The following is a 23,704-nucleotide window of genomic DNA, read 5'->3' as shown; positions in this document are numbered from 1 at the left end:
TTTCCTTATTTGCCACAGGGTGGAGACATTTGACAAGTTCATGCTAATTTATTGGGTCCCAGCAGCTATATATATATATATATATAGCTGCTGGAAACATCTTGTAGATGTAGAAACTTAGATGTAGATGTTGGGAATGACATTTCATTTTGTCATTCCCAAAATGAAATGTCATTCATTTTGGGAAAAGAGGCCCAGAATAAAGATTTTTGCTGTGTTCGATTGAATAAAAAAACATTTATTTCTTTACTTTTTTTAAAAATATATATTTTTTATTAATGTACAGTACAACACTTGGAACGGAAATGTTCCTATACACGTTGACTTCCCCAAGGTGGGACAATAAATTATATTTTCTATTCTATTCTATTCTATTCTATTCTATTCTATTCTATTCTATTCTATTTTTTTTTAAATAAATAAAACCACAATTTTAAGACAATTTGTGTATTTACTCAGGTTATTGTCTAATGTTAGAATTTGTTTGATTTCTAAATAATTGAAATAGGACAACAACAATAAAAACAAGAACACTAAAATTTCAGCAGTTTGGTTCACGCATCTTTCAGTCTTCTCACGATTGTTAAATTTACGAGGAGCACTTGAAGGCAACACACTTCACGCTTTTGCCACGTTATACGTGACGTAGCTGGAGGCGTGGATCGGTGGGAGGCGTCATAACTAAGCGTTGTAAGACAGGAACCACACAACCGATGATATTAATGCTCTTAACGTCAACGAGAGTCTGTGAGAGAGGTGAGAGTTTGTTTGTTTTTATTTTTCTTCTGTTATATTTAAGCAAAACTGTTATTTTCGCCTGCAGTCGATGGATTAGCAGCTAATATAAATGTGATCGGCACCCGTGTCCTAACACTCGCATGTCTGTGCTGTTGTTAAGGCAGGTTGATAAATGACGTTTAAGAAATTAGTACAATTAATGTACATAATAGAGCTTCATAAAGCCAGTCCTGTTTGTATTTAGTTTCTTTGCTATGTCTCGTACGAGGCATCCTTCCTGTGTGTTTGTAAAGCCTCAACTTGGCATTTGAGACAGAACCTTACTCCAAGAAACGTCAAGTGTTTAAAGTTTTAGGAGTCAAGTCATATGTATTAGCATTATGATTTCAGTTATCAAATAAAAGATCTAAATGTGCATGGAACATTGCAACATCATCTCCCCAGCATCATATTTCCATTAGTCTCTAGTAAAGAGAGTATTCCATTCTCAAAAAAAAGGCTGCCTATTGTGGGTGTGGGCTCAGACGAACAATGGCAATCATTTAAGTAATTGTTTCACTTGAAAAATTAATTGCTGGATGTTGAGGTGTCGCCAGTTCTGTCAGTTCATCTTATTGTAACTTAACCTCTATTTTGTTTCCTTCTTAAAACCCCAGTTAGACTTGGAGTTAAATGGATTTAGATCTCCTCTTGAAATACAATTTAGTCCAGTGGTTGTCTGATTGGAAGTCACAACAACAACAACTCAAATATACATGTTTTTGTTGTTTTTTGCTTTGGCAGAGTTCATCCAAATCATTACTGATCATGGACCCAAACACCAGTGGACTTGTGCAGAAGTTGGCTGAGGCGGGCCAGTCTCACCTCTTCCAGTTCTGGAAGGAGCTGAGCCCCAAAGACCAGCAGGAACTTTTCCAGGATCTTCAGGGGATAGACTTCCTGGAGATCAACGGATTCTTCAAGAGGGCCATGGAGACGTCCAGCAGCACCAAACACGAGAAGATGGACGAACGCATGGAGCCGGTGCCCCGGGAGGTGCTAGGGAGTGTGACGAGGGACAGGGAGAGTCTGAAAGACTGGGAGGCCAAAGGTGAGCTCAGCCAGGAGTTTCGTAGGACTACCTCCCGCCCCTCCTCCTAAGGTGTATCATTGAGTCTTTATTGTTCAATAGACAGTAAGGAAGCAGGAAAAGGTTTTATTATTGTTTCTTGTCTTTATTATGTTGTAGTAGCAAAATCAAAGATTATTGTCTCCACTTTCTGCTACCAGATAAGAGGCTGAAATCCAGTTTCTTTTAGGTCATTGCCCAGTGATTCAGGGAACCAATTTACTGGTATAACTCTGGGAAGCTTAATGAGATTAAAGCATCACAAGGCAGCCCAGATGAACTGAGATGGATGTGGGTTGGTGCTTTTTCTGATCTCTTACTTGAGAAAAGTTTAGAGAACCCACTTCCAGATTCACACAAGAAACCATTCCAGTGCATCTATTTGCCAAAGCCGTCCCCGAGCAGCAGGAAAACCAGCCAGTTACTCACCGTATGCTGTTACGGACTCAACTTCGCCCCAGTGTTGCTTCTGAGGGGTTTTCCAAAATCTGAGTAATTGGGTTCTTAATGTGACTCTTTGTGCAATTCCTGCATTGCCGAGGCGATTTGATCACCTAATGAATCACTTGGATTTATTTCTTTTATTTCCGTGGCCTATAGTAACAGGAGATGTGATTGGGCAGAAAACATCTGGTTCTGATTTGGGGCTGTCGTCACTGGGTTTGCCTCTCTTGACCCTTATTCATGAAGTCATCTCACCATGTCGGGACCACATTTGTGTGTGCAGGGTGTGGTGTGTGTGTGTGTGCGTGCGTGCGTGCGTGCGTGCGTGCGTGCGTGCGTGCAGGACTCTTCATATGTTGGGAGAGCAGTCAAAGTCTAGCTGACCCTCCCAATACGTGGTGTAAAACTTCTCCCTTGGCACCAGCCACTAGAAATATCGTTGACCATTTTGTCACGTAGCTGGTAGTAAACGCGAGATAAACCTGCTGTGTCGGGTCAAATACGTTTTTGTTTCCTTTTTTTCTAAATATATTTGAAAGTTTCTATGTAGGAGTTCAATGTTCACATCCTGCCTATGACATCACATGTTCAGAGTTTATTTACAACTGATGGTTAATGGTAAACTTTATGGATGTTTAGTTAAGTTTATAATGATTTATGTAAGATTTCCCTGCAAAGACAATTCAGTTGCTCTGAAGGCATCCAAGAAGATTAGAGAGTTGGAATGGAAGAGATTATAAATGAAGCAAGGCTGTGCAAAAGTATTTACACCTCTCCACACTTTGCCATATTACAACTACAAGTTTCAGTGCATCTTTTTAAGATTTAGAGTGATTAACCAAAAGAGTTGTGGACATTTGTAAAGTGGAAATAAAAGGATAAACCACCTTTTAAAAAATGTTCGGTAATATATATATGAAGAGTGATACTAGCATTTTTATTTTTGCCTACGTTACTGTGACATGCCTTATTAAAATCTAGTGGATCCATCTGTTTTCAGTGTAAATCCTGCTGTTCTGTGAAGGAGTCGGAGGTTTATTTGAGAACATTTAAGAACAAACGGCATCATAAAGACCAAGGAAAACAGCAGATGGGTCAGAGGTCAACCTGGGCAAATATTTAAGGCCGTTAGGTTCTAAAACAGTTTTCAAAGCTTTAAGCATCTCATGATCTGAAAATGGAAGTAATCGCAAAATCTGGTCTAATGGAGGTGTTCCAAGAAAAAAACAACAAAAATGAACGTTATGTTTTCATTAACGTCGGGATTGTCCGTTATTAGTCCAATTGAGAATAGTTGGCAACGTTTAAACGTCGACGCTTACGGAGATAAATGTAATATTCCCAGTTGATCTCCATCTAATCTCACTCAGCTTGAGCTTGCAAAGAAGAATGGTCAAACATTTTAGTCAAGATTCTTTGGCTCTTTTCATGCAAAGACTCAAACTGTTGTGCTCTGGTTCCCCCTCAGGTCTGGACTGCATCGCTCAGAGTAAAGTGGCTGTCTTACTGCTGGCGGGGGGTCAGGGAACCAGACTTGGGTTCTCTTACCCCAAAGGCATGTACGACGTCGGGCTGCCATCCCACAAAACTCTCTTTCAGATTCAAGCAGAGCGCATTTTGAAGCTGCAGCAGCTGGCGGAGCAAAAGACAACAGTCAAATGCTGTGTTCCCTGGTGAGACTCTGGCTCTAAGACACGTTTTTTTTCTTTTCTTATCCTAAGATAAATAGACAGACTAAGTCTAGCAAACAGCCACCTGTCCTTTTTGTAAATGAGTCCCAGTTATGTTTGCATGATGAATAACTGGGTCAGATCACTGTAGGCGAGGAAGGAAACTCGATCAAGGAAGCTGGAATAGGATTATCTCCCTGGACAGCAGATCCAAGGGTAGTTTACTGTCTGAAAAGGGAAAATGGTAATAGAAAGAGGTTATTAATTTTAAATCTTTGAAATCTGATATTTGTCATTCACTTTTGTAAAGGGGGGGAAAAAAGCTTCTTGCATTGCTTTCTAGTGTGCAGTGTCTTCAGTTCATGTTAAAAAAACATGGCTTCTCTCCGCCCTCTTTATTTTTCTCAACGTACCTGCCGGTGTAACCCAAATAACCGAGTCTTATTTTCTTTCTGTGCTGCCTTCAGGTACATCATGACCAGCGGCAGGACGATGGAATCCACCAAGGACTTCTTCTCAAAGCATAAATACTTTGGTTTAGACAAGGACAATGTAATCTTCTTCCAGCAGGGCATGCTGCCAGCAATGGACTACAATGGGAAGATCATCCTGGAGAGCAAGGGGAAGCTTTCCATGGCTCCTGGTAGGTCCAAAGACAATTGGTGACTACAAGATTAATAATCGATCTGACTGGACGGGCGTTTTTGCTTATGAGCATTTTCTTCAAAGCCATTTTGTGTGGTTGCGTTTCAGATGGAAACGGGGGTCTTTACAGAGCTCTTGGGAACCAGGGAATCCTGGACGACATGCAGCGGAGGGGAGTCGAGTTCATTCATGTGTACTGCGTCGACAACATCCTGGTCAAAGTGGCCGATCCCACCTTCATTGGGTTTTGTGTGCAGAAGGGAGCGGACTGCGGCGCTAAGGTCGGTCAAAGAGTTTGAGAAGTAGAAATATGCAAGGCATGATGTGGGTTTTTATCCATAGACTTTTACAGGGGCCTGCATGAATGATTTATAAAACGAGGTTTATGAGACTTAACGCCTGCCTTTTACATGTATTGAAATGTACATTATAAACTTTATAGGTTTGACTGCAGGATGTTATAGAGCTGAGTTCATGCGTGTAAAATCTGCAGCCGAACAAAGCCCAAGGTCCTCTCACTGGCTTGAGTTTATTTCACAAATCCCACAGCTAATGATCTGCCTTGTTTTGTAGCTCCAGATTATTTTGTCCCGTGTTCATATTCCAGTGAAATCATTAAATAAAAGAATGCTGAAGAGCTCGTTCATACACCTCAAACAGAGAACAAGCCTTTCTTTGACAAATCAGAAATTACATGTGTTCAACAATGGAGAAACAGAAGCAAATATGAAACTTTCTCGTCAGAATTGGTGGATGTGTTGCAGAGACGTTCAGGACTTAAAATATGAACAGCATCCTTATGCTTGTGCTCCATTACTTATTTATGGAGAAAAAAGCATCTCCGTATCGCATGGTTTATTAAAAGCAAACTTACTTCAGCTGACGCAGCAGCGAACCTGTTTTCTTCCTCCTCTCATAAAGTGTCTTTATCTCATATTCATGAGACAAGAATGTATCTGACATACAACACAAGAGCTCAAGGATAATTAATGACCACTCAGTGCTGCTAATAACCTGTGTGAGTGTTGGACGTGACGAGAGAGCAAAGCATGTCAGCAGTCGAGTCTGCTCCATTCCGATCCGTCTGTCCAGTTTTTCCAGTCGGTGCCAATAAGGACACATGCTCTTCATATCTTTCAGAGGAACAATGTGTAATTAAAGGTGTGGTGTGCTCGCTGCACCTTCAGTAACTCACCACCGGGTGGAGCTGCTGACCTCGTTTTTCTTCTGAATTTCTTTCAGCTTTTCAGGAAACTTTTTCCTTCTCTGTCATTGAGATTACGTGAGATATATAACTTTTTTTTTTCTTTTTCTGAGCGTTAAAGGAACAGTTAAGAGGAATGGCACATCCCAATAAAATCTTTTTTTTTTTTTACTGAAAAAGCATAAAAGGAAGACGAGCAGCACCAGAGAATCACAAATCGTCTGATGTGCTAGACAGTGGGTATTTGTGGTTACCCACAAATTGATCTTTTGTTTCAGGCCAACCCCTCCTAAGTGTTTGTTGCTGAAAAGCTCAACCCTAGACCAAAGTGCCTGGTTCTTGTTGAGTTCTGCAACTTCTGAATATTTACAGTCATCCTGGAGCACAGTTTGGTGCAGATTTCTTTTTTTATTATCATCTCTATCTGTCCTCAAGTTGCTTGATGTCCAGGATGGATTTTCCGAAAGTTATGGTTTGCGAGATCGTACCACTGCATTCAAAGATCCGTGCGAAACCGTAAAATAAATGCAACTTTTGAGGGATGCCTACAAAGGTGGATGGGGTTGTAAATATTGCATGTCAATCAAATATCAGACCCTTGGGTCTGGGCTGGTCATTACTTTAATGAGACTTTCCAATCAGACTGTGATTAGTGTGTGATCCTGTATGGCATTTGTGCTAAAGAACAGCTGGCGAGTTCAATTTTTGACAAACCTCTGTGATATCAGGATCTATAACAGGTACTTTGACTCACCATATTAAACACTAAATAGATAAATTAATCAAAAAAAGGAAGGCGTTTGTCCTGTTTATCTCTGTGTTGGCCTGTGATGGCCTGGTGACCTGTCCAGGGTGACCCCGCCTCTCGCCCGTTGACTGCTGGACAGAAGCACCAGGACCCCTCCCGGCCCCAGTGGGATAAGGGTATAAGAAAATAGATGGATGGATAAAGTAGAAAGGCATCTATGAGCTGCCATTTTAGATTTCAAAGGAAAAGAAAAAACATGAAGGCGATCAACGATGTACGGAGAGACAAACGTTGAACGTAACTTTATTGAGCTTTTTAGAGACAAGCCAACTTATTGCTATGTGAAGAAATGAACATTGGTGGAGCAGAGGCTTGGGTAATACCAGATGATGAATGTAGTTAATAACGAGGACATAGAATGGTGACCACATCAAAACTCAGTGTCAACATCACTTCCTTTCTTCTGTATCTTATGACTGCTTTTGTTTCCACTGTTTCCACATCAGTTTATGCTCGTCATTTATTGTGAAAGCCATCGAGAGTTTGGCTGAACCGTCAGACTCTTTCTAGACTTGGAGTTACACCTTAGTTGCAATCATCAGGATGATCGGGTGAAATGTTAAAATGCATCTGAAGATGCAGCTGAGCGTCAGATGGTGATCTGTTGAATGTGGTGGAGCAGAGATGGAAGAACTGCATCAAGCCAGAGTCTCTCCCATCGTAAATTACTGGGAGCCTCTAACGTTTTATGTGGCTTCTCATCCCCCCAGCCCCCGTTCAACAACCCCCTCATCATAACTAGACTCTGTCATTAGCAACCAACTTTAGGGTGAAGGGAGGTCTGTCTTCATTTAGAGCAGATGGAGCTAAAAAAGGTGAACTGCGCTGATTATTTGAGCAAAGCTAAACAAACGAGCCCGCTGCTGTCACTTTCTGAATCTTTTCACACCTATTTTACTGCAAAATCACAAAATCCTACCAGGTATTTTTCTGTATTTTCTAGCGCACATATCTTGGTACACTTTAAATACGACCAAACTAATTAATAAGTAACTTTTCAGCGAGATATAAGAGCTTGTTCTAAGTCAGTAATTCTTGAGTATTGACAAAAACAATTAATTCCACTGACAGATTCTCACAATATTGGAAACATGTTTTGGTACAAGTGAAATAATTAGCCAGTGGAGCTGGTACTTTATATCGAAATTCAAGAATTACTGACTTAAGACAAGCTCTTATATCTTACTGAAGAGTTAATTGTAAATTAGTTTGGTCATATTTAAAGTGTACTAAGACATCTACACTAGAAACTAGCTAAACTACTTGATAAGATTTTGTTGTTTGCAGTGTTCAACCACAAGATCTTTTATTTTCTGGATGGTTTATTAAGTATTCATACTATTTGAACTCTTTCACAATTTGTTACAACCACAAACTTCAGTGCATTCTATTGGGATTCAATTAAAAAAACAGCTTCATCTGTCCCCAAAAGGAAATTAAATGTTGCTGTAACTCATATCTTCAAAGAGTTGACATGAATGGTGATGCTGTGGGCAGGAAGGAAATCTGGTAGCGGTCAGTCTGTCACCATGAGTGAACTAGAAGCATGTAGTGGAGCAGCACAAAGTAATTCACAATCGTGAAGAGAAAGAGAAATATGAAACGTGGTTTTTATTCATGCATCCGTTTGCTGCAGATACAACCACAAGTGTGTTGGCCGATCTTTCTACCAGCTTTACACATCTGGAGCCTGAAAGTTTTATATTTTCTTCGCAAAATAGTTCAGACTCAGTCGGACGGGATGGAGAACACGTGTGAACGTGAAAGTCTTCCCACAGATTCTCAACTGTATGTAGAGGTTGGTGGCAGACTTGATCATTCTAACACTGTTTTTTTTTTTTTGATCCAAACCACCCCAGTGCAACTCTGGCTGCAGGTTTGGGGTTGATGTCACGCTGGACGTTGAACCTCCTCCACTCCAGCTTCAAGTCTTCTGCAGCTTCTCGTTGACTCTCCCATTGACGGGTTGCGTGGATTCCAGGGCTTGTTTGCACATATAAATATCTGCCTACGCTTTCAGGTGGTGGAGAAAACCAATCCGACCGAGGCCGTGGGCGTAGTCTGTAAGGTGGACGGGCGTTACCAGGTGGTGGAGTACAGCGAGATCACCCTGGCGACGGCTGAGAAGCGCAGCTCGGACGGCCGCCTGATGTTCAACGCGGGAAACGTGGCCAACCACTTCTTCAGCTTCTCTTTCCTGCGAGACGTTGTGCAGTAAGATTCCTCCTGTTCAACCCGAACGCCTTTAATGTGCTCCACCAAGAATGACATCTGAATGCAGAATCTTTTATGTATTACCAGGAAATATGAGCCCCAGCTGCAGCACCACGTTGCCCAGAAGAAGATCCCGTTTGTGGACGTTCACGGTCAGCTCATCAAACCGGAGAAACCGAACGGGATTAAAATGGAAAAGTTTGTTTTCGACATCTTCCAGTTTGCAAAGTGAGTAGCAGCCGAGTTTCTTCAGATGGTGACTAATGTGTGCGCTAGTTGAGAGGTGGCACATACGGGTCTCCTAGACAAAGTTTTAACTCTCCTCCTGCATGCAGGAACCATCCCCCTCTTTTTTTTCCTTTCCAGTCCCCAACCATATCCTTCACCCTCAGCTGTGACATTTCTCCAAAGTCTGATCCAGCAGGCCAAGTCTGCCAAACTCTTTGAAGGAGGAGGACGAAGGTTTACGAGCTGTTTGCTTGTTCCTCCTCTTTCAAAATGTTTCATGACATCAGCTCTGAGTCATCCGACTGCTAATCAAAATTTACATTTAATTACAGTAACGGCAGCAGTGATTGACTGACGGGGAATGAGCAGCAGACAGATGCTCTGTGTTTCAAAATGAAAACAGATGAGGAACGATTGCGTCGCCGCTCTGAGGACGGTTCGGAGTCGGGCCCGGACTGGCACCCTGACAGTTTTAGTAGAATCCAGATGCGTCAGTTCTCCTCGCTGCCACATTTCTGAAAATGCCTGTTGAATTATGGTTCCTCTCAGATCCTCACAGCATGAAGTGTAGCTGCGTCCATTGTCCTTTTCTGTTGTGTTTTAGAGCAGTGAGCCTATGATGCCCACATGTCTTTACACTCATATGAAATGATATGGAAACACTCTAGATGTGAATGTTTACTTCAAGATGTTCATGAAAACCTGTCGATCATAAGTACTGGGTTAAACAGGAGAAACGCAAAACAAATTTTGAAGCGTACAATTGAGGAAATCAGGACTTGAGCTTCTAAAACATCCTTTCATGCACATTTTTCACGCTGCGTTCTGCTTGTAGCAATTTGCGCACATCCGCATTTGTTTTTTGGGTCTCGGTCTTTGACGGCAAACAAAATTTTCTGCATCAAACTGACCAGATGCTTTGATGATCCTCACTGTTGCACAATGCTACGGTGCCTCGTAAACAACAATTTTTTATCATTCTGTTACATTACAGCCACAAACCTCAACGTATTTTAACGAGGTTTTATATAGTAGACCACCAAGATGTAGCACATACTTGTGAACTGGAAGGATTTTTAAACAATATTTCACAAATAGAAATATGAAACGTTTGACATTTCTAGCATTGGTATTCACCCGCTTTTCTTTTTCCTGACGCCTCTAAATGAATCCCGTGTTATTAACTCTTATTTAAAATCATCCATTTTAGTGAAGAGGGTTGTCATGTTTGCAATTTGTTCTCAGTATATATGATCAGAGTTGGTGGGCAGATGAAAGAAAACCTGTTGGAAACAGTAAAAAAGCTTGAGACTGGCGCAGAGATTTATCCTCCAGCAGGACAAGCAAACATCCAGTCAGAGATTCAGTTGGTTGGTTTTAGGAAGAAAGGGTTACAAACTCGGCTATTCGTGTGTAAGCCAATACAGCAGATCGACACCCTTTCAAAAACAATGCAGACAAATCAAAAACATCTTGAAATGGAAAATGTTGGGTACAATGCTAAGTATTTGGCTTTATTGTTTATGATATTAGCTTTTAATTTACTCTTCTAGTAAATAGGACCACAAACACTCTGAGTTTTACCCAAAAGAACATTTGGTGCATTTATTCATTAAAATTGGATAAATATAGCAAGAATTTTGCAAGAGTAACAAATCCCCATGCTTGTTGTTGAGAATGGACAAAACATTTTTATATCAAGAAAATTGAAAACATTTACCTCGAAAACACAGGACGTCATATCTATCTCTTTCAATAAGGTAAACATGCAAAATGCATGTTTTGGCTTTATATTACAGATGCCATTTTGGCAAAAAATCTGCCAGATTTGTAGTTTCATTTATATTTTCTTAATTTGGGAATCACTTTTATTTAATTTTTTTAATTAAAAGCAAAAACCAAATTTTGTTGCCCAAAAGCTCTTTCAACGTTTTTTTTTTTTGGTCTGCGTGACAAAAACTTTAGACTTTGGACGAGATCAAAGCATGTTCCTCTATTAGAGGAATGGCCCAGTGAAAGTACAGACTTAATTTTAAAATGGGAATTTGTGGTTAGCCTTAAAAGTTGCTGTTCACAGATGCTCTCCATCCAGTTTGACTGAGCTTGAGCCATCTTTCCAAAGAGAATGGCCAAAATGTTCTGTCTTTAAGTGCGGAAAGCTGGTAGAGAAATGCAATAAAGATCTATAGTCCACAAAGTAATGACTCGGATGATGTGCTCATGCTAAAAAGCTCGGAAAGCACCAGTCTGTCTCTTTGCATTTCGCAATTATGAAGTAAATTGGTTATTTTGTTGTTTGTGGCGTAAATATTAGAACATGTGACAGGATTCAAAGGGTAGGAATACTTGTGCAAACCATCAATTTCTTATAAATGAGCAAATGAACATTCATACCAGCACTACCTAAAACATAATAACTGACTCCAATCATCTAGTGGTACAACCGACGAAATATTCAACTATTCCCAAACAATCATCGGAAAAAACACAAAAAAACTTAATAATTTTCATCCCTTGGGTTCAGAGCTGTTGAATAAAAGTCCTCCCAGTCTTTTCCAGCTGTGCCCTGCTGCTTCCCTGTTGTGCTTGCGCGCTGAAGTGACGCCGTGTTCTCCCAAAAAAGGACGTTTGTGGTGTACGAGGTTCTGCGGGAGGACGAGTTCTCCCCGCTGAAGAACGCGGACACCCAGGACGGGAAGGACACGCCCACCACAGCCCGACACGCCCTCATGTCCCTGCACCACCGCTGGGTCCTGAACGCCGGGGGCCACTTCATCGACGAGAACGGCAGACGCGTGCCCGCCATACCCAGGTAAGCAGCCGTGGAGCATCACAGAGCGTGGCATGAACACCAAAGCGGGCTCTTCCTGGTCGTTCCCGCCTTCCCGACACTCTAACTCTGCGCACCGGACTGGATGTGTTTTGTGTGTTTCGACATCTTGTTGTTTTTAGCTTCACACTCTCTCCCCCTTCCCCTTCTCTCATGCTCGGTGTTGCACCTGCGTGTCCCGTACAATGTTTCCAGAGACGGAGCAGCGGGCAGTGTCACAGATGATGGCAACAGAAAGTAACTATTCCCCTGCTGTCCTGAGTGCATGGTGACGGGATTTTGGCTTCTTTTATCCTCTCTCGCTCAGATGTTAACACTTTTGATTCTTTATATCAACTTCCTTCATTTCCACTGATGAGTAACTTTTTTTTTTGTCTTTTTATCTTTGTTCCTTGCAGAAGTACTTGTACCTCTTGGACTTTTTTTTTTTTTTTTTACATATTGTTAAACTACAAAAAATGTATTTTATTGTGATTCTTTTTTATTTCTTGCACAAAGTAGCTCATGATTGTAAAGTGTAAACAGTGCATAGTTTCTAAAATACGAGTACTGAGAATATTTTGTATTTTTATTCAGACCCCTTTAACGTTATACCCCTAAATAAAATCCTGGGTAACTTTAAAGAGTCAACAAGGCGTTAGGTGTTTGTTGGGGAACAATTTGGAGAATAGACGTACATTTATGTCTCCAACATGTGCAAACCCAGCAGAGTCGTGCCGCCTAAAGAAATCCTGCAGCTATAATTCCTATAAAAGGTAGCTCTACAAATAATTCACTCATTGGAGGTAATTGCAAATGTACTCCACTCTTTTGGGATTTAGATTTACCGTGAAATTTCTAACACAATTCATCATTTTTATTCCACTTCACAGCCATGTGCTACTTTATGTTGAACCATCACAAAAAAAATCCCAATAACATACATTGAGGATTGAGGCTGGATTATTTAGCACATGTGAAAACGAAAAGGTTTAAGAGGTGTGAATACTTAAAGGGACCGTATCAGTTGTTATGAAGGATTTACTTTAGTTTTGTAGAGGCTGGTATTCTGTCATATTGATCTGATGGCAGATGATTTATCCTCTGAAGGCCTGCGCTAAGACCCTTGCGTGCGTAAAGGACGTACGCACCTGTTGCATGCTGGGTAATGGGAGCCACTCCTCCTGTCTGTCAAACCTGAACCTGCTGATTTGTTTATAAGATCATTACAGGCTTGTCTGTTTTCTGCTTGTTTTAACTTCACTGGCTTGCTCAGACATATAGAGCCTAAAAAGGTTTTCACCCCCTTTGATGTTTTTACCCTCTTTATTGCTTCTACAAATCAGTCCTGATCAACAAAGTCTGCCTTGTTTGATAAACCAAATTTGAAAAAAAAAAACATATGACGTCAATGCAATTGTTTTAGATTAAATATTTTATTTTCTAGAGTTTTTTCCCCCTAATCTTATCAAAAAAAGACATATTTTGTCAATCATGACTCATTTGTAGAAGCAATAAAGAGGATAAAAACATCCAGGGAGTTGAATGCTTTTTATAGGCACTGTGAAAACACAAGCATGTGCCTCTTTGACATTCATTGGAGTCACGAATGTGTTTAAGGCTCCTAATGCTTCTCTTTTAGTCATTCACCTTCTCTTGCAGCTCAACCTCTGACTCCAGATGTGGGGAACTGTGATTGTTGTCTGGAATAATTGCCCTGAAGCGGGCATGATGAGTGAGGGTTTGTGTGAAGTGCCCCCAGTATTTCAGAAGCACTGGGTGGAGACATTGCCAGGCACTCATCTGTTTGCTTCTGGAGGATGTGTGTTACGGGTCAGAGGACTAATCACTGGTTGCGATGAACGTCTGATTATCTACCTTTGATCTCTAATCACAAGCCTTAGTAAAAGCCCAGCTGTTTTTCAGGATTTACTGCCGCTTCTCTAAGCTACCGTCCCTCTGTCTTTCACAAGAAGGTCTCTCGTTCCGCTTCTGTTTTTCTCCTTCCTCTGAAAACGCTCCTTTCTCCGACGCAGCCTCAAGGACGGAACCGACCTTCCGATCAAATGCGAGATCTCTCCGCTGGTCTCCTACGCGGGAGAGGTGAGGCCAGGAGAGTTTAACAGAAAATCCAGGTGTTGTCCCAAAATCTCTCCTCGACAATGTTTTCCACTTTTTTTTTCTTTTTTTTAAAGGGTCTCGAGAAGTTGGTGAAGGGACAAGAGTTTCAGGCGACCCTGATGATCGACGAGCGCGGCGTCCACGAGCTGGTGAAGAACGGCGTTTAATCCAACCGAGGAGAGACACGGGAAAACAACCCAAAGATCACCTCATGCTTTTTGTTTTCCTGAGTTTGTTTGGAGAAACTGTGATGCCATCGCCGTGCAATAACAATCGTCTCCCAGAGAGCTTCTTGAAACTGTCTAAAGTGAATGAGGCTAATGAAGTACGCAGTCTTTTCTGTTTGTATGCTGACGCCATACTTTACCTTTCTTTCATAGAGCACTTGAATAGATTGTGAAATTATGAATGAAATCCTTGTTGTCTGGACGATGCATTCGGCAAGTGCATCTATTTATTTTGCTTATGAGACTTATTTTTATACGTCCTGATGAATGCTGTTTAGGTGGACTTTACCATCTATTTAACTTGTAATTTTTGTACAAGAATAGGCTGAGATGAAGTAATCAGTACATGTCATGAGGATACATGGATCGGGATGTGGGGGGTATTTATAATATCTGCTTCTTTTAGTTGTGTAATCATTAAAGATTAGATGGATACAATGGCTTCTATCTTTTACTAAATGCACTTTCTACGTGGAAACCAAGTTGTTTTGTCAATATTTCTTTATAAACTCTCAATTTGCACAACATTGGAATATGCATTTCATGTTATGACTGCAGAGTGTTTTCATTGCATCATAGTTCCTATAATCACTAATCAATATCTAGAGTTTGTTTGATTTTCAAGATCTACTGGAGAAAGTAATGCAGATACAACAGTGGCTAGAAAAGGTATTCACACCCAGGGAGGATTTACACTTTTTACTGCTTTTGCAAATCAGTCACAATCAACAAATCCCAAAGTGAAAAGGGTTTTCTGCAAAAATAAAACATTTTAACTTAAGTGATTGCATAAATATTCAAGTCCTTCAAAGTTACTGAGCTAAGTCGATCACTTGCGTACATCAAGCAGTACATAAAACCTAGTAGATTTCATTGCATAGAGTTATTAGCTTGCAACATTCACTCCCTACAAGAAGCTAGCGACAACAGCTAATCACTTCTGTCATTTTTCATAGCGTGAAAGAAAATAAATGACTCTTCTTTACAAACCAGTCAGTTGTCTCTCAAATAGTGTTCTGAGTAGTTAGTTCAACTTCCCAAGCCGCATTTTTTTTCCAAGTATTATCCATCCATCCATTTTCTTTACACCGTTGTCCCTCAGTGGGGTCGGGAGGGGTGCTGGGGCTTATCTCCAGCTAACGTTCCGGGCGAGATGTGGGGTCACCCTGGACAGGTCGCCTGTCTGTCACAGGGCACACAGAGACAGACAGGACAGACAGAGGCAGACAGGACAGACAACCATGCACACACACACCTAGGGACAAGACAGACCAATTAACCTGACAGTCATGTTTTTGGACTGTGGGAGGAAGCCGGAGTACCCGGAGAAAACCCACGCATGCACAGGGAGAGCATGCAACTCCATGCAGTAAGACCGGGGCTGGGAATCAAACCCAGAATTTTCTTGCTGCAAGGCAACAGCTCTACCAACTGCGCCACTGTGCAGCCCTTCAAGTATTATATACCCTTCAAAAGATAATTCCCCAATTAGGGCAATTTTTCATAAATAATTTATCTATTTAAATTTAAGATGAATTTCAGTTTTAAATTTGAAGCCACGTTAAATATTTTAGAATTACTCCATTGCTGCTCAGGGTGTATTTTAAAGTAGCTTAACCTTTTAAAAACAATGTTTAACGATATTTATCTCGGTACGTGGGAATCCGGGTGCTCTAGAGCTACTTACAGCTGCTTCAATAAAACCCAACTAAGCTTAATATTTAGGTTTTTGAAAAATGTTTAACTGCAGTTTTACCTATGAATGAGTTGATAATCCTTAGTTGTCAGGGAATTGACATTGGTAAAATTATGACAAACTAACATTTTCAACCAGCCCCATTTCTGGAACTGGTGAAAATCTCTACAGAGGGCAATAAAATCAAATCCTTCTGCTTTTATAAATTCCTACCTGCCTCTGGAGTTACTCTACCACACCCTAGAATGACGTTGTCATCATAAAACAGCTTTGCAAGTCAAAATTAGCAGAATATTGTAAAAAAAAAAAAAAAAAAATTTCATATCATTCCATATCAGATAGTTAAGGTTTATCTAAATATATCCGGACAAACCAGCTGCAGAAGTTGTAAAATGTCAATAAGGGACTCCTGCCTGATGCGTTGACTCACATCTTTCTTTTTCTGTATTTGTCAAACTGAAACCCATGCCTGGACTCAGTCCTGTTTCTACACAAGGCAGTGAATGAAGTGATTAAAGCGCACACGTTACTTTCTATTAAAGTTGCTTCAGTCTCTGCTTGTCAAAAGAAAGCCTCTTTTCAGGTGGACGAGAGCTTTTTGATTGAGACTTGGCTTCAGCCTTAATTGAAACCATATGTGTGGAATTCTGGGACTTTGGCACATTCCCAGGAATCCACAGAATGTGAGGGTTTTTTTTCCTTCTCTCTCTGCCTCACTCCCTCTCTCTCCCTCCTCTGGTTCTTTTCTTTTTTTCTTTTTTTCCACAGTGCAGAGGCGTCTTACATCAGCCGAGTGAGTCCTGCTGAAGGCAGCTGACAACTGGACGACGGAGGACCGAAACATCCAGCCGCCACGCTCCTACTGGAATAAACTAAACCAATCTTTGAGCAAATGGTCTGAAGACAAAGAAAGACAAAAGTAAGTAGCCTCAAATTGTTGGTTTTCATTTTTGCAAGATTTGTCGTTTTCTCTGCCGCTTGAAACTTCACATTGTGTATCAGCCTCACTGAAGCCCCCATGACAACTTTAAGATTTGATTGATGCATTTTTTTTAGTCTGGGGCAGCTGATGCGTCTGAACCTTTTCAGTAAACGAGAAAGCGTTGCAGAAACTCATCTACTCCAGATGCTTTCCACAGAAGCCGTTGCATACGGTTTCACTTTGTTATGGTTGTCGCAAATGTGATTTATGCTCATTCCTGCTCTCAGTTTTTCTCTTTTATTATTTGACCAAAGTAAAAACAAAAATGTTCTCTTGGGTGCAGTCCTCATCAAATCCTAATTTATTTTTTTTACTCTGAAAACACATTAAAGTTTCTTTCTTTTGTGAACAACAATGACATCAATGACCAACCCTCCAGAGAGCTAATATAAAATTCTTTGTGTTTCAAATAAAATCTCAAAGTGTCAAGCCTGGAAATATTTATGCTGCTTTTCTGTGGCTTGAATGTTTTTTGTTTGTTTGTTTGTTGTTTTTTTGTGAAATTTAGTTCAACACTTTCAACAATAGTTCCATAGAATCTCATAAAGTTCCCTGTGGTCAGTTGAAGCTCTTTGCTCCTGCCTTTGTGTTGGCTGGTGTGCTGTGGGCGCTTACACACGGCAGGTATGCGGGTATCCTCCTGTGGTATGTGGCTAAAAGACGTCCAAACAGAGGACTCTTTTGCTGCCCAGAGTCCTGGATTTGCATGAGCTCACGGCTTTGACATTTGACCTGCGTCGCTCGGTGAGCTGCAGAGTCAACAGCAGACCAATGATCAATGGAGATATTGTTGCAGGAAAGTCGAGCTGAAGAGTTTGCCCTGCTGCCTGCGTGCATCCGACTCCAGCGCAGTGGATGCAGAAGTTAGTCCAATCTGACCAGCGGTTGGCAGAAAATTAAAAGCATCCTGCTTTTAACTGTTTGCTGCTTTTTTCCCCAGTTGATTTATCTATCACAGACTTCTAGACATTTTTTTTTTGCCTAATCACCGAGAGCCATTGTAGCACACGAATACACGTCGATCTGAACCATTATGTTGTAGCTCTGCCAAACCTCTGGCTCTGTCACTGCCATTCTGCAGCTTGTGCAGGTTTTCCTACTATGACCAGCCTCTCTGTCTCTGTGTCCTGAAGAAGCACGTCCCTACAGCACAATGGTAGCCTGACTATTGCCTTCATGTGCGAAAAACATTCTCGCTTAGAGCACGGCCCGGGCTTTCTCCCCTTCACTTGGATTGTCTCCTGTTGATTTTTGACCGGACCAATCAGGGAACAGAAGGAGAAGTTGTGAACGATGACGTTGATTTTTTATTTCTTTTTATTTGCTGTTTTGGAGTCGTAGTTCATCTGTAATTTTAGCACCAGCAAAGGAGGAAGTGAAGGAATCTGTTCAGTCCGTGTTGGCCACGATTACAAATGTTAGATTAACTTTGGAATCGGCGCTTCTCCCAGGGATGCGTAGCATCAAACTGGCGAATTACATACATCACAGGCAAACGTTAGCAAATTGGATAAAATTTGAAACATAGTCCTGAGCCTCTAGAAATCTTCTCAACGGCCTGATCAATATGGTTTGTTTCATCAACAGATTTAATTTAAGGACTTAACCACAAATTAATCCCAGAATGTCTTTATCTGTCGAAACTAGTTATTTAAGCCTTTCTGATTCGTGCATCTTTGTTCTTATTTACCCTCTTTCTTCACGATGACAGATAAAATAAAAAGGTTTTTAGTGAAAGCTAAGTTAAAGGACTCCTGTTCGTGACAGATAGGTGGATGTACCCAGAAACCACACCGATGGGTTGAATTTAAAGGAACAATGTTTTTTTGATGGTGTTATCGTGATGTGTCTGTTATTTTAACCAGCCATCCCATCCCTCCACGGCCTGGTGGCTGACTGACATCCTCTCATGTAAGCCCTAATCACGCACAGCAAAGGCTGCAATTTCACCCCCACATTCAAAACGCTGCACCACAGCTCGGCTGTAACTCAACACGGACGTCTGTCTGATTGAGAGCATTCTCAAATCAATTCTTCTGGCAGCAGAGAGCCAGCTGCTCTCTGGCTTGTAATTTGGTATAAATAGTGACATTTTCAAAAAAAACATCGAGCCTAAAATACTGCAGTGTTTTTGTTTGCACTTTGACCTTATTTGGCCCGTACCGTAATCACACTCATCAGCGACGTTGAGATGGATAGAGTTACATGTAGCCTGAAGGGTGTTTTGTAATTATTCCAGGTTTGAGTTTGGCGAGTTTTGTTTAACCTCCGTGAAGAGATTCAGCTCAGGTTGCACAAGATGTTTGATTCCCTACTGTAATCAGTTCTCTCATATGTTACAGGTTTAATCTGTGCACACAAATGACTGTGAGACTAAATATATGAAAAAGGTCATTGTAATCTAAGTCATCCATAACTCACACTAGTTACCGACTGTGTCTTCGTCTGTTTGTACATGTGGCCTTTGTGTTTCATTCTCCCTGTCCTGTTTACACGTGGCACTGGGTTTTTGTTTGTCTGTTTGATGCTTGTTGCCTGGCTCCACCTTACTCCACCTTACTGTCTCTCAGTTTGCCTTCCTTTGATTATGGGCTGTAAGCAGTGGTTTGAAGAGAGCAATTTTTACAGCGAGCAGCCACAAGAAATTCGATTTTAGGTTGTGATTGAATAGATTTATCGGGGATATTCATCGCCGGATCTATTTACTAGATGCGCTTTGCTTGTATCGAGTTGGACCTACTTAAACCATAAGAGGCGCCTTGGTTTTCCGTTGCACAGTTGGAACAAGGTGTTGGAAGATCCGCGGTGGCAGCTGAAGATTTGATGGCTGCACTTCGACATTGTGAGTCTAAAATACACCTCAAAGTGTTGTTTTGAGAAGTGGTGACTGTGGAAGCCGATGGAGCAAAATTCAAGAAACCAGTTTGAGTTAGTCTTAAGAAGATGGACACATTGTGTTGGGATGTTGAAATGATGGGCACTACGGGTCTCAAAATGAGCAGAAAAAAAAGCATCCCCCTCGTCACCACTAACTTAAACTACTGATGCAATGAAATTCTCGTCTTAATGTTGCAGCCAATATTCAGCCATTTTCATCCGCAGGGCTCAATGGATATTTTCTTTGTAAACCTGAAAGAGTTTGTTCTTGGAAACTTTTAGTCCTCTTCTCCTTTACATTGATGACCTTACAATGCTACAGAAAACGCATGTGTTCTGTGACATACGTTATCACATGTGAACCAATGCCCTGTTCACAGGTAACAAGAAGTTAACTTTTGATGGAGGATAAAATAAAAATATACAATAAAACAAAATTTATAGTGATGAAGCATTAAGTATCTTTCTTCACAGACAGAAAGCTAACAAAGTAGCCAATATGGCTCCTTGTTCAGCATTGTCCTCCACTAGCCAGCATCCATGGTCTCTATGGTGACCAACTGCTTTACTGGCCAATAGGAGGCGGTATAGCCACCTCTTGGGCTTTGGGCTTTAGGTCAGGTATTCACATCAGCATCTGGGTACATCTCTATCCTATCGAGCGGATTGAAACATGTTTCCTGCCAGAACATCTCGTGCACCCAGCTTGGATTGAAACAGTTTGCCATGGCGATGACGGAAAAACTAAAACTAAAGCTGTTGCCTACATTCAGGTTTTCATGCTACCGATGTACCTGCAGTTATAAATAATCTATCCTGTCTTCCTTAGATTATTTCATATTAGCAACAAAAAGCAGTGGAATAGTTGTTTCCTGCCTCACCGGCAGATGACTCCTCCACATTTCATCCATTAATATCCATTCAACATTACTCTCCTTTGTAAGATGAAAAAAAAATTGTATCATAGAACATGCAACTTAAAAATTAATATCAAATAAAGGGTGAACATACATTCTTTGATATTTAATAGGCAGTTTTAGATTATCTAAAAAGCAAAGATTTTGAAAATGAAAGAAAATCATCACTGCTAAATAGAAAAGATACAATATAATGTAGGCAAAAAACCCAGAAATGTTTCTAAAACTGTGAACTATGTCAACAATAGATGTGACTCTTTAGAGTATGTCCTTACACACCAGGGTAGAGTCTTAGCAGAATGATGTAAAAATGGGGGGGGGAAAATTGAAAAATTAAGCTAAGTGCAGAAGAGAGAAGTGTATCTTGACAGAAGAGATGGAAAAAAAAGAGGGGGTTTCTTGGCGTCGGTTTGTGTTTTTCTCAATCTGAAAGTGTAACTGTAAAATGTTTGAGCCTGGAAATTCCATCAAAATGAATCTCCAGAGAAAGATTTCAGCCTCCTCTCCTTACATAACAAACACAACCTCCGTCTTGGGACGGTTCTGACGCTGAACACTTTGAGTCTTTGTGAGATTAATTTGCTGGGTTTTACAGGATTGAGTTTGGCTTTTCCGGGCATTTTTACAGGTGAGCCGAGCTGGTGGGTGTACAGTTTCTCGTTTTCTGTCTCCCTCGAGTCTTCTGAATATCAGCTGGCAGCCTTCAGCGCCCGCCTGTGCTCTGGTTTAAGCAGCTAACGTCCTCAGGCAACCCGACGTCTTCAAAATAAATCTTGAAACAAAAGACACGCTATAAAAATCAAATTTGAAAAACTCAGAGAGGGTAAATAAAAAGGCCTGACAGACACTGATTTTTGCCACGAGACCCCATTGCACCGCCCAGAGAGTGTAACTAACGTTATGTTTACATGGCTCCACCTGGGTCTGATTGGGAAATGTGGTTCATATTTCATCCTTTTCCCGTAAAAATGAAACGGGTGATGCTTTATTGCAGCCTTAAGGTAGGACTGAGAGGATTTAATAGGAAGCACATGTGAGGGGTTTCGGTGCAGAGCGCACAAGCAGACTGCATAACAACGACGACACTGACAGTCCACAGTAATACTCATGGGCAGAAACGTGTGCTCTGAATTATCAGGCTTCCTAAACAGGTATAAAAATAGGGTGAATGCGTGCTGATGTTTATAGGAACCGTTAAAAAAAAACCTTAAAGGAAACACACACTTAAAAACCAGAAGTTTACATGCAGCCCTCTTTTCCTCCCCATAAGCATTAATTGCCATGCGCATAAACGATTTGGGTAAACCACATATTACCTATGAAAGCGTTTCACAGGGTATTTTGCAACATTTGAGTGAACTTGAGCCACAGCCTCGGGCGTGTGTGACGGTAACATCTCAAACGCACGTCATTAAAGGAGTCAAAAGAGACCAACGCAGATATTGCGAAGAGAAACGTGGACCTCCACAAGCTTCGTCATCAAGATTCAAGGTCCATCTCTTCAAGCAATGACATGGTATATAAACCTTATGGGAATATCCAGCCGGCACAGGTTTCTGGGAAGAGTTTCAGTGCATCAACCTCAGAACAAAAAGCAAAAAAAAAAATAAAAAATAACAACAAAAAAAAAGATATGAAGATGTTGACTGAAGGAGGTTAGTGACAGTCATTGTCCGTACTTAGCGACACAAGCTGAACGACCACTCGGTAAGGAAGAAGCCATTACTTCAAAAGCAACATAAAAGAGAAATCTGTTTCCAGTCTGAAAATCAGAGGCAAATGTCTTCATTTTTCAGGAGACATTTCCTTTGATCACAGGAGATTAAATTTGCTGTTTTTGGCCAAAAATAACTTGTTACATTTGTTGGAAAAAGGAGAAACACCATACCTTATTGTATTATTTTAGTATTGCGTTATTTTAGTGTTGTGTTATTTTAGGCAGTGATATGTATGTATTTTGGCTTCAAGTGTTAATGGGTTTCATTCCCAGAGAGAAAATCAACATTAACTGAGAGAAATGGTTATACAGATACAAGGGAAAATAGTCCAGAATCCAATATTTTATGCCTAATTTGGAAATAAAACTATCTTGTTGCCATTTGGATTTGGTGCAAATTTTCCAATTATGTGCAATTTAATGGATTAACATAAATTATGATCCTGTGTTGTAATCTCTCCTCTTTTGCTCGTCTCCCGGTATCTGCTGACCCATACCAGTTCGTGGTGGACTGATGGTCGACTTCACACTCTGCTCTCTCAGCCTCTGTAATTTCCTCTCCCTGCAAAGCCTCATGTAAAACCTCTGAATATGTTTGCGTGTGCATGCGAAGAAGAAGAAAGGAAAAAAAAAAAACACAGAGGTAGGGAGTAAAGCTAAGTAAACCTGTGTGTTGACTTTGCAGGCTTTCCCAGGCTGCAGGACCCGGCTAGTGTGCCGCTTCTGCTCTCTTATCACTCCTGAGAAAGTCATTTTTATCTGTACAGGCATCACAGTAACACGGCTTTGATGAACGCTCTGCATTAAAACTCCAGACTGAGCTCTCTGCGAATGCATTGGCTGTGTTTGCAGTGGAGCTCCGGGGAGGTTGGTGTGAGCTCTGATACTCGGGTCCGGACAGTGATTCCAGCAAGCAGTCCAAATGTGAAACCTCATCAAATTTGGATGAGTCCAACATGAAGGTACAGAGTGTGCATGCTTATTCCCTGCTTTCTGGCAGGCCTGTGGGTAAGTGAGGGGAGTTTCTGTCTTTCACCACTTCCTGAACGTGTCTGCAGGGACCTGATGTTTTTAGAGAACAGAACTCCCCCTCTCCCCACTCCCCACATCAACCCACAGAAATTCACATTTGAAAGTATCTGCATTTATAGAAATATCTCTGATAGACCTCCCGACCCCACCAAGGGACAATGGTGTAAAAAAAATGGATGGATGGATGGATGGATGGATGGATGGATGGATGGATGGATGGATGGATGGATGGATGGATGGATGGATGGATGGATGGATGGATGGATG

At 41.1% G+C, this 23,704-nt stretch overlaps 2 protein-coding genes across 4 annotated transcripts in view; both read left to right on the top strand.

Moving 5' to 3' along the window:
• The first annotated feature begins 648 nt into the window (after positions 1–648).
• uap1 (UDP-N-acetylglucosamine pyrophosphorylase 1) lies at positions 649–14,694 on the top strand. 2 transcript variants are annotated; one of them, XM_008407282.1, is made up of 11 exons: positions 649–756; positions 1,522–1,828; positions 3,759–3,963; positions 4,428–4,603; positions 4,714–4,886; positions 8,638–8,831; positions 8,919–9,059; positions 11,683–11,871; positions 12,085–12,126; positions 13,905–13,971; positions 14,064–14,694. In XM_008407282.1, exons 2-11 carry the CDS (start codon positions 1,546–1,548, stop codon positions 14,154–14,156), a joined length of 1,563 nt encoding a protein of 520 aa, XP_008405504.1. In that variant the 5' UTR covers positions 649–756; positions 1,522–1,545; the 3' UTR covers positions 14,157–14,694. The 2 variants fall into 2 exon arrangements, with proteins under 2 accessions (XP_008405504.1, XP_008405505.1); XM_008407283.1 differs by lacking the exon at positions 12,085–12,126.
• Positions 14,695–16,292: 1,598 nt separating this feature from the next.
• The window catches only part of ddr2a (discoidin domain receptor tyrosine kinase 2a), a 32,319-nt gene continuing 24,907 nt past the window's right edge, over positions 16,293–23,704 (top strand). For both annotated transcript variants that reach the window (XM_008407286.2, XM_008407285.2), the window contains exon 1: positions 16,293–16,831. The gene's annotated coding sequence lies outside the window, so the exon portion shown is untranslated. The remainder of the gene's footprint in view (positions 16,832–23,704) is intronic.

Source organism: Poecilia reticulata, linkage group LG4 (genome assembly GCF_000633615.1).
Source record: "Poecilia reticulata strain Guanapo linkage group LG4, Guppy_female_1.0+MT, whole genome shotgun sequence".
In the NCBI taxonomy this organism is placed as follows: domain Eukaryota; kingdom Metazoa; phylum Chordata; class Actinopteri; order Cyprinodontiformes; family Poeciliidae; genus Poecilia; species Poecilia reticulata.
Note: the sequence above shows the minus strand (reverse complement) of the source record. Positions and strands in the feature narration are given on the sequence as shown.

What these genes read in the sequence shown, in the direction of transcription:
- uap1 (XM_008407282.1), top strand. Translation starts at nt 1,546, where the DNA reads ATGGACCCAAACACCAGTGGACTTGTGCAGAAGTTGGCTGAGGCGGGC. An exon ending in GAAAGACTGGGAGGCCAAAG is followed by an intron (nt 1,829 to 3,758) that starts GTGAGCTCAGCC and finishes GTTCCCCCTCAG; the next exon opens with GTCTGGACTGCATCGCTCAG. An exon ending in TGGTCTCCTACGCGGGAGAG is followed by an intron (nt 13,972 to 14,063) that starts GTGAGGCCAGGA and finishes TTTTTTTTAAAG; the next exon opens with GGTCTCGAGAAGTTGGTGAA.